The 14,621-nt window shown below is 39.3% G+C and overlaps 1 protein-coding gene across 5 annotated transcripts in view; it reads right to left on the bottom strand.

Annotated features, from left to right (window-relative positions):
- PLEKHA1 (pleckstrin homology domain containing A1) overlaps positions 1-14,621 on the bottom strand; it is a 57,619-nt gene that overhangs the window by 11,117 nt on the left and 31,881 nt on the right. For 4 of the 5 annotated variants that reach the window (XM_019642971.1, XM_019642972.1, XM_019642968.1 and 1 more), the window contains exons 6-8: positions 8,428-8,553; positions 3,791-3,934; positions 2,195-2,263 (exon numbers count right to left, since the gene is read on the bottom strand). In XM_019642971.1, the coding sequence (XP_019498516.1) occupies positions 2,195-2,263; positions 3,791-3,934; positions 8,428-8,553 (339 nt within the window). The remainder of the gene's footprint in view (positions 1-2,194; positions 2,264-3,790; positions 3,935-8,427; positions 8,554-14,621) is intronic. The other variant, XM_019642973.1, reaches the window with a different exon arrangement.

Below are 14,621 nucleotides of genomic sequence, written 5' to 3'. Positions count from 1 at the left end.
GAAATCTGGGTGATGGATACACAGAAGATCAGGTTACTATTCTACCTACTTGCTTTATATTCAAACTTGTCCATGATCAAAAGGTTTTGTAAAAGAGCCCTTTTATACCTCACACATCAATTTTATCATAAATCATTCGTGAGCATACAGGCAAGTATATAAGCAAAATAAATTGGTTAAGGTTTTTAAAACATTACAAAGTCCAGCTCTGCTGAATCACTTGTTGACGAGGGGCCATCAACATCAATATTTTTCACTCCAGACCGTTCTTCGTGCCAAAAAGAGCACTGAAGATGCAGCATTTCTTAAGAAGGGTTCCCTGTGTCCCTGAGAAGATTCCCTGTGTCCCTGAGGCTTTCTTCCAAACGGCCGGCACCTGTTCTGCAGATGCTGATGCTGGTGTGTTCTGGATCTCACCCAAAGGCACTGCGCACATGCAGCCAGTGACAACTGCAGCGCCGCTGCTGCCTGACTGCCCCTCAACTGTAGTAACTCAGACACCCCAAGATTTCAGAAAAGTTAAAACGTAGGGGAAAATGTGTATCTTAGCAATTGACAAAGGTCAATGATTATAAATATATTTCAAGTTTTCAGTTTTATCTGTTTTCTAACTACTTAACATATCCTAAATACATGTTATATCTTTTTCTCAGATTTTTACAGCATAATTAGTCCATGTGCAGGTTTTCAAAATTTAGTAATATTTCTATAATAGCTCTTGTCTCATTATAATTACTGCAGGTGACAGGGGTCCATGTCAATTTCTCTGGCAAAACTGAACTCCTGAAGGCCAGACGCCACTGGTTTTATTCCCAGACCCCGTAACACTCCTCCAGGGCCATGGAGAGCTCAACAACCGTCTCCTGCATAAATGCCTCTTCTCCAGAAGCATTAACTTAAAAGCAATGAAGCAACCTGCCAGCAAGCACACGTGTGGCCTTCTGAGACACCAAGGCTGGTACTATTTGAACCAAGTGACTAGGACTTCCAGTTGAGACTCTTAGACTAATTTGAAGTCTGGGAAAGGCTCCCATGCTAAAATGGCTATTCCTGCGACGCTATGACATTTCATTCATTCAAACACACTTATCATCTACCAAGTACCAGGAGCTGTGCTCATAAAAGGGCCCAAAAGCAAATCTTTGCTCTCAGGGAGCTCGGGTAGCGAAGAGGTAAAGACAAGCAAGCATCTGATTACAAACACAGTGGGAAGTGTTAGGACAGAAGTGGCACCAGGTCCCACAGCAAGTAAAATGAAGGCATCCAATCCCGGCCCAAAGCTTCCCAGAAGAGACACCTGAATCGTAAAATATTCTCCTCCTCTTCTCTAGCGCTCTGTGGCCCAATATAGTAGCAACTAGCTATGCGTAACTATTTAAATTTAAATTAATGAACATTAAACACAATCAGTTTTAATTTTAAAATTAAATAAAGTCAGGTTCCTCAGTCACACTAGCCAGACTTCCAGGGCTCAGTAGCATATGTAGCCAGCAGCCCTGGCCAGTGCAGACACAGAACCTTTCTATCCGTGTAGAAAGTTCTACTGGATAGTGCTGTTCTGGCACCTTCATTCAAATAAAGTATATGGTTCCCCCCCACCCCACCCCAAATGTCCCAACACACAGAAAGAGGTAGGATAGACGTGTAAAGTATAGAATTGCATTCAATTTATCCAACAATCCATTGCAGAACTCAGATCACGTGCCAAGAATATTTTAAATAAGGATGTTACTCAAACAAATGAAAGAGGGAATTTCAATCTCTGATTCTACCTTCAAATAGGACAAAAACAACTTATATGAAGAAACTTAAAAGTCGATCTGAGAGGAAAAGAAAATGTGAAGAGAGCAGGGAAGAGAAGGCAGAAATACAGAGGGCTGAATGGTGCCTTCTGGAGACCTCCTTTCCACCTCCTCCAGTGCCCCTTTAAGAAAACCTGGAGACTAAGGGGTTCTGTTATTTTTAATTCTTTCAAGATGGAATGCTTTTGAAGATATGATCTATTTAAGATATAGTGAACAAAAATACCATTAACAAAAAGAATCACAACAAAAATAAATTGTATGTACCTCTCCAAACAAGATTTCAATAACTGAAAACAAGAAATTTTATATATAGTTTGTATATATAAAATCACCACAATGTAACACTTTTCGAACATTTTAAAAGCAACATTTATGACACAGAAACATACCAGTTCAGATTTGAAGTAGCCTATTGTGTTTTCATCCAATTGAAAATATCTTCTCTTCCAGTTTTTCATCTACCAGAGATGAACACAGACATAAGACCGCTGTTTCTAAGAATGTCAAATGTTAATAACCATTTAATTATTCTGATATGAACCCACAATCAGAAATGCCAGGCACTGAAAAACCTCACTACCTTCCCTTAGTGAAGAGACAGATACATGAAACTTCATTTCTTTTAACCCTCAGGCCTTGAACTCCTAATTCAACTTTGGTGACTGGCTTTTAGCTTTTGTTACGTGATTTTATAACACGGTTTCATACTTTTAATGCTCTAAAAGTTAAAAAAAAAAAAGCACTTCCCCATCCTCCCCATCCCCCCACCCCCACAAAATAAATGCTCTCAAGAGGTAAAGAGCAAGAACAGGAAATGTCATTAAACCACATTAAGTTTCTCCATCTCTAAAATGTACGAATCCTTCTACAGGTACTTTATACTTAAGTAGTAAAGCAATAAATAATAAAATGAACCTACTTTACACAAATATGTTTTGTCAATGAAATATAGTTTTTGTGAAAGCACTTCAATATCACTAAAGGTTGATATTTTGGTTTTAAGAGTCAAACAAAAAGAAGGGAACGTCTCCTTAAAAGCCCTAACACACAAGCGAATGACAGCCTGGTGAGAACTCTGACTTGACCTGTAGACATGGTGCAGTGACAAACCTGCAGCCCTGCCCTGTTTCCCTCAACCTCAAGGTCCAACAATTAGGGCTGAAAGAACTTGCCCTTGGCTGAGCTAAGCTGACCAGAAGTGATGTGAAGTCAAACAAAACCACCAGTAGAGTTTTAGTATTTTCTTCACTCATAATTTTTTCAGACTTTAATGTTCATTTTCTTACGAAATTCTAAAGATTTAGCTCACATAGAAAGAATAGCTTCTATTTTAGAAAGGTACTTTGGAACCTTAGAAATCCTAGTAAGCTTACCCGCTTTTCCTCCAGTTCTGCATCATGAACCTGGTTGATGATGTGAACATCTAGGCTACCCCGTAGCTCTCTACAAAAGGATCAGGTGCTAAGAGCTCTCTTATTTACACTTCTCAAAAAACCCTCTGGATGGTGGGTTCTATATGATTTTCCTTCAACGGAAACTGAGAGCCTGAGAAGTTAAGGAAGTAGCCCAAGGTCCCAGAGCTTCCGCTGAGGTCAGCCCAACACCAAATGTGTTAGCTGGACTTCCCACTCCAGTCCCCAGCCCCTCTTCCCTGTCATCTCCCGGCAGGGGCTCTCTTTCCCTGACCTATTGGGGGGCAGGGGGGGGGAGTTAATAGAAAAAGTTTCTGGAATAAATTAAACTGTTAGAAAAGCTTGTTTAAAAGTGAAGGTCAGGGGTAATAAGCATTAATTTACCCAGCTGCTCACAGACCAAGAAAAGAAGAGCCTTGAGTTATGAACATAGAATAACCCTTATTTCATCTCCCAACTCAACATGCTGGTCTCCCACTTTGGGTCTTTCACAAAACAAACAATTTGTATGTTGAGAACTTGCAGATACACACTCAGTTTTCACTGTTGCACATATTTTGTTCAGCTACTCACCACTGCTCCTTGTTTTACACAATATCCAGCTTTGATAACTGCACTATCTGATGGTGGTTTAGGAGTAAAGTAAGGAAGATGGCTTTGTGAGCGTTTCAAATTATTTCTGTCAATACTTTCACCACATTCATTTACTTCTTCTTTCTAAAATGAAGCAAAATAAAGAGATTCTGTTCTTGTTTGGCTTAAAGCATACTTGTACTTCATGTTGTTATCTAGTATAAAATCTTGAACTCTTAGTTCAGTTAGGAACACAGATTTGGAAGTGCAAAGCTTTCTAATTAATTTGTTACTTAATCTAAGTATCTTTCACATGCTAATTAAACCACAGATTTCCATTTCTCTTGTTCTGCAAAAGTTCTGCCGCCAGTGCTTTTCGTGTGTGGGGGAGGTGGGGGCGGGGGTTGCTTTTAATTTGAAATAATTATATAGATTCACAAGAAGTTATTTTAAAAATGCACGGAGGGTTCTACATACACTTCAACTGGTTCCCCAAACAGGCAAGCTGTGTTTAAGTACAATACACTACCAAAACTGACACTGAAACACTCCACAAACCATATTTGGGTTCCACAGGTTACATGCACTCACTTGTCTCTGTGTGTATGTGTCGTTCTGTGCAATTTTGTCACATGCAGATTTGTGTAACCACCACCGTACAGAAGGCTACCCGTTTGGGGCCCCTATCCCCAATCCCATGGCAGCCACTAATCTGTTGTCCATCTTTACTATTCTGACACTTAGAGAATATAAGTGGAACCATAAGGTAGGAGACCTGAAATTGGCTTTTTTTACTCGGTGTAATTCTCTGGAGAGATTCATCCAGGGTGTTCCCTGTATCAAATGTTCCTTCCTTCTTACTGCTGGGTGGTTTGCATGTGTCAGTTGTTTGACCATTCACTCATTAAAAAGCATCCGAGTTGTTCCCAGCTTTGGGCTATTAGAAATCCCGCTGCTATGAACTTTCATGGACGGGTCTTGTGTAATCACAAGTCTTCATTTCTCTAAAATAAATGCCTAGGAGTGTAAATGCTGGGTCATATATTAATTGCAAGTTTATTTTTATAAAGATCTGCCAAACCCTTTTCCAAAGTGGCTGACTATTTTACATTTCCACCAGCAGTGCAGGTGTGGCAGTTTCTCCTCGACCCTGTCAGCATTTCTGTCATCGCTGACTTTTGGTTGAGTCATCTCCTAGGTGTGCAGTGCTATCTCACTGTGGTCTTCATTTGCATTTCCCTACTGGCTAATGACAGTAAACATCCTTTCTAGTGTTTATTTGCCATTTGTGTATCTTTTATCTTTCAGTGGAATCTCTGTATGTGAATTTTGCCTATTTTCTAATTGGATCCTTTGTTTTACTGTGGAGTTCTTTATATACTCTAGATATAAGTGCTTTGTTGGATATGTGGTTTACAAATATTTTCTCCCAGTGTAGAGCTTTTCTTTTCATCCACTTAACAGGGTCTTACACAGAGCAAACATTTTTAATTTTGATGAGGTCAAATTTATCCATTTTTTTCCTTTTATGGATTGTGGTTTTCATGTGAAGTCTAAAGATACTTTGCCTGGTACTAGATTTTGAAGGTTTTCTCCTTTGCTCTTTTCTAAAAGTGCTGTAGTTTTATTTTTATTGTTTTACATGTAAGTCCAGTGCTTTTAAAAAAACTAAGTATACTCAAGTTTTCATGTTCCCCAAAGAATTAGCTTCCTGTTTATTTATTAATATACAACACATGATAATTTAGACTACACATATCAACCAAAGGTATATTTTCAAGAATGCTTAAATTTCAAGAAAAAAACTAAGTACTCGAATAATAACTGGAGGAATTTTCAACCTATCCTATATTTAAATAAGTCAACAGCGCTAATTATATACTTAACTTTATAATCCCAGCACTTAACTCAATGTTAACCCAGTAGTTACTGAATAAATTAATCATGCAAATGAGATTTGACATTTTCTTGATAATATATCATCTAAATGCTTTTATAATGAGTAAATACTACTTCATAATTAAATGAACTATATTACAAAATGATAAAGCAATAAAATTCTTTGGGATCATTTTTAATATAGTAACTGCAATAGAATCTTAGAACCTACTAAATAATGTATACCAAAATTAAAATACAACAAAATCTTAATTCTATACAAAATTAAAACAACCAGCAACAACTAACTATAATATCTTAATACAACTATAAACAAATTGTCTTATCCCTTATGTCCTACACAAGACATAATACAGGAGAGAGCAGTTTAGTCTAGCTATATTTTAACAAGAAGTCTTACAGATTAAAATCATTACTTTTGAAAAAGTAAACACACAAACATACACACAAAATCCTAGATTATTTTTTATTGAACTATGATGAACAATGTAACCTCCCACAAGACCATAGATTTTTTTTGCTCATTAATATATCCTTTGCCTAGCATAAAGAAAGCACTCAATAATAATTTTTCCCCCCTCACCTAGAATCGTGGTGAGGACTGAATGGGAGTGCACGGGGTTCCCAGACTCAGGATTAGGGTGTGAGCCCCACCAATTAGTTAATGTAGTGAGAATTCTCTTTCTGCTAATCACTCTCCCTTGACAAAAGACCTAAAAATTATGGTGGATAACATGCTTGGATTTTAAAGGTTTGTAAAGTGCCAATGTCTTCTAAATTCAAAAAGGCACAGGTAATGAAAACGCCCAACGCTGGCAATACCAATTAATCACTTGACAATTCTTGTTTTCTCACTGTAGTAATTTAATTTACGTTACAAACTCATTCACTCAACGACACAAGAAATTTAAGCTCATACAAAAGTTTTAATTTCATCACAAATTTGTTTGTAAATTTGTATTTTTCATAATACCCACATAAAATTTAATATAGCATATCAGTATTTTGGGGCTAGAATTGAGTCAAAATTCCAGTCCTTTGTTTGGCTCATGTAGGCCAGGTTGTTGAAAAACAGGTTTAAAAAATTATACATATTCGCAAACACTTTTTATTTTTGGCAACTTTATGTCTAGGAATTTATCCTTTAGAGAATATTATCTATGTCTCTAAAATTCATGCTACAAGAATATTCACCATAGCATTTATGATAATAGAATATATATATATCATGGTCTCTGCCCCAGGTTTCTATTTCTAGCACAGAACTCCTAAACCCCTTGTAATTTCCTCAGTGCTAAGAGCACTAGGAGCATCTTTTGTTCTGTAATAGTATTTGGTGTTTGATCTCAGTTCCTGACGGAGTTCCTAAATCCCCTGGAATTTCCTGGGTGACTGCAAGTGTCTTTTGTTCTAATCAGGTGACTGCTGGTGGGCTCCTGGATGGGGGCTGGTCACCAGAAAGGCTAAGCCATAATTGGAAGTGTGGAATTTTCAGCCCATTTCCCATTCTGCAGAGAGGGGAGAGGGGCTGGAAATGAACATGGGTTTGGAGAGCTTAGGGGTTGGTGAACTTGTGGAGGTGCTGGGAGAGTGGTGTGCCCAGAAAGGGCACGGAAGCTCCATGTCCCTCCCCACATACCTTGCCCTATGCATCAATTCCATCTGAATCCTTTATCATATCCTTGTATAACAAACCAGCAAACAGTAAGGAAACAGTTTTTCCAGAGTTCCGTAAGCCGCTTTAGATAATTAACTGAACCCCAGGAGTCGGAAGCACAGGTGACAACAACCTAGACTTGTGATTGCCATCTGAAGGGCAGGGGTGGGGTGGAGGCAACCTTGTGGGACTGAGCCCTTGACCTGGGGGGTCCAGGAAGATAGGTCAGAATTGAGTTAAATAGTAGGATACCCAGCTGGTACCACAGAATTGCTTAGTGGGGGGCGGGGGGAGGACCTACACATGTGGTGTTAGAAGTGTTGAGTGTGACAGTGGTGAGAGAGTAGAGAAGAAACACAGGAGGAAGAGTGGGTTTTTCCTACTCACATTGTCTATTTTCAAAAAAGAAAATGAAAGGAAAAACAACTCTGTCCAACAACAGTGAATTTGTAAATTATGTAAATTCGTGGCAAAACTACTACAAAGTCATTAAAAACGAAGAACAATTTCTGATGACTTCAAAAATGATTGAGATGTAAGTAAAAAAAGCTGTTCTCAAGTACAGCTGACCCTTGCACAACGTGGAGGTTAGGACACCCCAAAACTTAGTTGTCCCTCAGTATCTGCAGGGGATTGGTTCCAGGACCCCCTGCAGACACCTAAATCCATGGATGCTCAAGTCCCCGACGCAAAATGGTGGAGATGAACTCAGGCAACCAGCCCTCAGGCATCAGGACTCCCAACCATGGGTGAGAAACAGTACAGGTGTTCACTGAAAAAATCTGCATATAAATGGACTTGTGCAGTTCAAACTGTGTTGTTCAAGGTTCAGCTGTATCTCTTTTCCGGGGGCAAAAGTACACAGAAAAAAGGCTCAGTGAAAACATGAAAAGTGTTAAGTGTTGTTTATCTGTGATTTCCAAATTTTTTTATAATAAACACTTTTGAAATAAGAAACAAACGTTAAGTTTTTTGTACTGACTATTAATTCGGTGAAGACATGCTGTTTTAGTTTGGCTAAGAGTACAGAAACCAATATACAGTAATTACATCATCACACAACAGAAGAATAACTCATTACCTGAGTCGGGGTAATGATGGGGACACCGCCAACGATGTCAGTTCTGTAAGACACTTGCTTCTTCCCACATTCTCCCTGGCGACTCAGGTTATCAGAATGAGGCTGTGAGTCTGACTGCTTTGGTACCTAAAATAGTAAGTCAAATGCATGGTTTTGCAACCAGCATTACATATGATACCCTTTTATCCCAGAATTTCCAACTAATAGTCTATTTATATGTAACTAACAATTTAAAAATTATTGATAGTGTATGTGTATGTACCCCTTTAAGTTCCCATACTAATGTTTCTGCTACAGTAATACTTCATAATACAGCCATCATTTACAGAGTGCTTACTAGGGCAGGTGCTATTTCATACATTTCTCATAGAACCCTCCCATCCAACCCTATGCATTTTATGGGCAGTATTTCCATAGCAGTGGTAAGAAAACAGAGACTCAGGTGTTAGGGAACATAGGTTTAGATCCTGGCTGTACTATGTTCTAGCTAAGTTTGTGTAACTCTCTTCCACACTCAACCACTATATTACATCCCTGGTTATCAGAGCACTACCATTGTCCTGTAGCTCTGTGCTGTTATCTTTCCCTTCCCTCCTTTCTTACCCAAGGTCCTGCACTGTCCCTGAGGATGGGGACCATAGCACAGTCATTAGTACTGGCTTCAGAACACAGTCTATTACTGAACACATACTGAGTAGTCAATAAATGTTGAAAGACTGACTCAATGGGTGAATCCAAAATCAGCAGGAAAACAGAATAAAATCTTTAACATAAATTAAAAGTCAAAATGTTCAAATAACTTAAAACTTATTAGGGATTTAAAAAGGGAATTCCAATACTTGCATCAGTAATAAATCACTCAAAAGTATAAACAATGACTGTGACAGCAGTAAAATTTCACATATTTACACCTCACTGAAGTACAATCAAAAGCATTGCAAATGTTTAACATACATTTTAGTTTTGCTTATGTGGCTTACTCAGGGAATAAATTACTATTTCTGTCAATAGACTATTTCAATACAGTCTGTATTTGAATTATAAATTTTTCAGGCTTTGAATAAAACGTTAATAAAATAAAATAGGCTCAGCACCAATTATGATGCTGAACAATTTAATCTCTCTCCAATGATTTAAAGGGCATTTGAGGATCTTGCATTCTTTCAGAAACATTATGACAAATATTGCCAATAAGCACAGGAGTAGTGGTGTAAAAACATTTAATTTAAAATTAAATAACTTGTCTGTCATACAGTTAATCCCTGTTACCAGGGTCCTGGCAGCTACAGGGACACCATTCAAACTGCATTCAAAGACCCAGACCATTTATGAATGATTCCAAAGCAGCACGGTTTCTCGAGCTTTAGTGTGTGTGAAGTATCACCCAAAAACATTAGTAAAAACTTCAGGTCCCCAGGCTCCACACTTAGAAATTCTGATTCGATAAATCGACAGTGCAGCCCACAAAACGGCACTTGCAGCAGGAACACCAGGTATTTCTGTGGTAGGTGTTTCATAAACCACACTCTGAGAAACGCTGCTCCAAAGCCTGTGCACTATTATGAGGCTACTCCCAACGGGTTTGTGGAAAAGCAGGTATAAAACAGCACTGACAGACCAGACTTTACAAAGAGAGCTCTTTGCAAACTATTGGGCCACCCTGGTCTACGTGTGTACGCGAGGACACTGAGCTGTAGCAGATCCCAATCCACAGAAATATAATTGACGGGCATAAAGAACTTGCCTCTTGGGTGACTTCTGGAACTCACTCTCCTCTCCTTTCCGAGCCCGTGTCCCTTGAGATGCTTCTCTTCCAGGCTTTCCTCCGAGGCCTCCAGCCCAACCCTCCCCCCTCATCCGTATTTACAGGACAGTGCCAGTCACTGGCAGAAACAAGCGAGAGCAAGAAATAGGAAAGAAAGGGAAAAGAAATGCATCCTGATGGGGGATGCCTCCTGAATTCTCTAAGAGTTGTTTTCCTAAGAGTTTGCACGTTTTGGAGTGCTTGTTAAAGGCAGTAGGACAATGGACAAATTTTACTTGACAAGATTCGCATAAATACATTAAGAGTGAACGGGCTGCAAAGGACACAACACCCACAAACAATTCACTAAGGAAGCCCATGGTGTTTTCTAATGAACAGCATCATGTATTTAAATTATCTGGATAGAGAAAACATGGCCAAGCTATCCCAATAAAGACAGAAAGTAGCATTAAGAAAATGGGAAACCAGAGAGAAAATTACCTATTGGACTGTATTAGCTGAAACAAGCCCTAAAAGGTGAGCCATGTGAAAAGTAGTTATTCCCTTTTTCAAGAAATTGAGTTTAGTCATACATGAGAATTTCCTAAGAAAAAACTTTAATATCACCCTAAAATATATAATGAAATTTATATTGGTTTTTCCATTTTCCTTCTAGTTACTATTAAAAATCTTTGCCTGTGCTGTTAAGTCCAATACGACTCATTTGTCCTCATAATAAAATGCTAAGTATAGCATAATTCCAATGTTAGGGCTCAAGAATTAACTCAGAATTGCATTTTATAATAAAAATAGCTAAATTATAATCACCTTATACAAGCAAAATACCCATGAATGCAATAACTTTCTTTAAAATTCTGAATGAAAATTAGTCTAAATTCAGCCAATAAAAAACATATTTTCGAGGGCCAGCCGAGTGGCTCAGTTGGTTAAGAGCTCGCTCAAGAGTGCGAGCTCTAAGTAACAGTGTCACCAGTTCAATTCCCGGCCCAAGCTGAGCTGCCACTGAGCTGCCAACAGGTGGCAGGATGGCTCAGCTAAAACAAAAAACAAAACAAAAACCTATTTTCAGGACCCCCTCTGCCCGCAAAAAGCCAGCCCACCATTCAATGAGAATCAGAAAAGTGCCTCACCAGACAGACAGCAAGTGTCAAAGACACTGCACAGGCTCGGTGTCACTGCCTACTGCCTTCTCCCTCTCCCTTGCTTTCTATCTTTATTGTGACTGCTTTTTATAAGAGATTTGAATGTTTTTTTAGCAGGCATTTACATGTGATCCTAATAACAGGAAATTCTAATAGTAATTAAAGAAAAGGAAAAAAAATGACTAGAGAATGGAGGAATAAACAAAATGAAGACTCACGACAGAGCTTGAGGATTGAAACTAAAATGTTCTAACACCAACTCCCGGGTATTCAGATCTTCCTGAGAGCCCGCCTCTCACCTGCCGTATGAAGTGTAAGTAAGGCCATGTGCTTTGGGGCACATATACTAGCTTGTGAGGACCAGAGGCCTGTGCTCAGCCTCCTCTACTTGCTACCAGTTGCCAATTATAAAAAAGTGTGGCTTCAGGGCCGGCCGAGTGGCGCGATGGTTAAGAGCTGGCTTGGGACGCCAGAGGACCCCGGTTCGGATCCCACATCTGAGGGCCAGTGACACTGCCCTCCACAGCTAAGATGCTGAACAACAGCTCGACCTGGAGCTGGGCTGCCCTGAGTTGCCGGCGACGGCGTAGGCTGCAGCCTCTGTGGCAGTGGGTTGCCATGGGCTACCATGTGTGGCCAGCAGCCAGCGTGAGCGGCCAGCAGCCGCAGTGAGCGGCCATCCAGAAGCCGGCGACTGATCTGCCTCACCCGGGAAGAGCGCAATGATGGTGCCAACTTGGGCCAGTGAAGCAACGTCCTCCACAACTAGACTGAAGAACAAAACGACAGCAACTTGTCTGTTCCCCTTCCCCCAATTCCCCAGCTCTGTTCCCATCCCCCAATTCCCCAATAAAAAATCTTAAAAAAAAAAAAAAAGTGTGGAATTTTGCCACAATTTCCAACGTTAACTTTAGACTAAAATCTGATCTTCATTTTTAAATTAAAATCTTTGGTGGAAAAAGACACTATTTTTAAAAAGAGTGGGTTCTTTCTAGGAATACACCATATGCACCTTGGACATTTGTTAATAATAACGGACCAGAGACCACTCTATCTATATTGTTATTAATATAAATGAATAGCTGAAAGCAAACTTTAAAATTGGATTTTTCAAACTTTAGTCACTGATACTGCAGGATTGGTTCCTCTACTACTGCTCCTTCTTTTTTCTTTTCTTTTTAAATAAGTAGAAAAAAAATTTTTTAAGGCAGGCCATCAACACACATTCACAGACTTCTGGTGCTGGAGGCGAGTCCATTCAGATGGCAGGGACTGTAACCAGGAAGCACACAGAGCCGAAATGATCACCAGTGACTGCCTCTAACCACCCGCCCCTATTCTGAAACTACATACTTTCAAATCTCATTTTGGATTTCCAACAATTTTAAGTTTATAATGTCACAGTGTCCTCTTCAGGCCAATAAATTACATAGTTGACCAAATCATCATTTGGAATGATTCCACAGAAAGGTAAACTGCACATATATTCAAATGTAACATAAAAAATTGTCTAACAATTTTTCAGAGAAATCTCCATGCAAATCATCAGCAATTTCCATAGGGAAGTATAACAAATTAGAGATGCCACACCCTAATAACATGTACATGTATAAAATGCAAATGAAACTAAGACTGCTAAAATTATTTAAGGGCTTAAATGAAAACATGGGAAATTCTGTCATTGCTGGCCTCTGGGTTAAATGTGTATTTCTATAAAGTTGACTTTTAGTAAGTGCTGTCCATTCTATCTTCACTTTACTCTAGTTATCACTTTTTTGATATGCTAAGGCTTTCTATATCTTGTATGTATTTATATTTTCTAAATTTGAATTACAAAAATATCAATACCAACAGATTTACCTTGAAAAATTTAAAAAATTCAACATGTAAAACAAAGCAGTAAGGCCATAAAAGCAATCTGAAAGTGTGCATACTTTTGGAGCATTACCCAATCCCTGATCAGTTTCTCTTGCATCAAATAAGCTAAACAGTGTCATTTATAGAAGATGGTTTTTATACCATTAACTCAAATAATGTAAAGCCTGAGACCAGTCACTACTTTTTCTCTTAAAGCACTAAGAAACTAGTGCTGCTTATTATTGCAAATTGTAAAAAATGAATTAATTCATAAAGTTACTAGATATTGTCTTTCTAAAGAAATTTTCCAAATAGGGAACATTTATTACAAGAGTTAAAAACAACCAGTTAAAACCTTTTAAGAATATGTACTTCTGAATCTGTTCAAAAAATTGCTTTCCTGAAACTGCACAAACCTAAAATAGCTTCTGCTTCGTGTACAGATCAGATGCAGAGCGTGGGTGTCTTCTGTCATGTGGTAACAAGATGTCCTGGTGCAAGACCAAAAATTCTACTTAGTGCTGAGAACAGCTTCAGTTATGTTAACTCTTTACTGTGTTGTGATGTAAATATGGAATCATTTATTTTAGACAGACCCTAACGAGTGACTAACATATGCTGACTTTTAGGACATATGTGTTTTGAAAATAAGCTGCTTGGGGTCAGTAAAATAACTGCACTTCAGTGAAAACACACTTCAATTTACACAAAGCTCACACAGGAATTCCTTCCTGAGCCTTTCCACGTGGGCCTACTATGTGCTTCTCTACCGGCATGTCAGGAGGAAAGCGAGAAGTATAATCTGGGAACAGAACCTGTGCTTGCTTATCATCATCAGTCGTAGGCTCTCTCAGGAAGGTGTGTTCTTTGCTTTAGGGACAGAGAGTAAGGAAAGGGCTCTTTTTTCAGGAAGCAGTGAGGCACGTGCTCCAGAGTTAGGCTCGAGTCAGCTCCACTGCTTACCAGCTATGACACCTGTGAGAGAGGTATTCCTCCCTCCTCAGCCTCACTTTCCAGATAGCTTAGGTTAACACCTCAGTGTAAGGCCTGTAACGCTGGAAATAATCAATACATATTCATGTTTATCAGAAAACCAAAGAGAAGGCCAGTTGGAAGCAGGAAGCTGTAGCACAGAAAAGGAGTGTGAGAGTAGCAAGCTCTGGAACCAAGGGGAAAAAGTGGGTGCGGCTACAAGTTTAGAGCCTGAGACAAATGCCCACAGGCTATGTGGGCAGGAACCTCAGCTGCCAGTTCTTCAGATCAGTCCCTAACCCTGCACCTCATTTCTAAGCCCTTCACCTGTCCTGCTCCTATCCTCAACTCCTACCCTCCCTGTCTAACACCAGCCTGTCATGGCTTACAAGATAGGAATGCCTACTCCTGTACCTGAGTAGGTGGCAGGAAGCCTCTTTAGTCTACTCTGGGGGGGG

Source organism: Hipposideros armiger, unplaced genomic scaffold (genome assembly GCF_001890085.2).
Source record: "Hipposideros armiger isolate ML-2016 unplaced genomic scaffold, ASM189008v1 scaffold_74, whole genome shotgun sequence".
Taxonomy (NCBI): domain Eukaryota; kingdom Metazoa; phylum Chordata; class Mammalia; order Chiroptera; family Hipposideridae; genus Hipposideros; species Hipposideros armiger.
The sequence above is the reverse complement of the archived record's forward strand: the minus strand, read 5'-3'. Positions and strand labels throughout refer to the sequence as shown.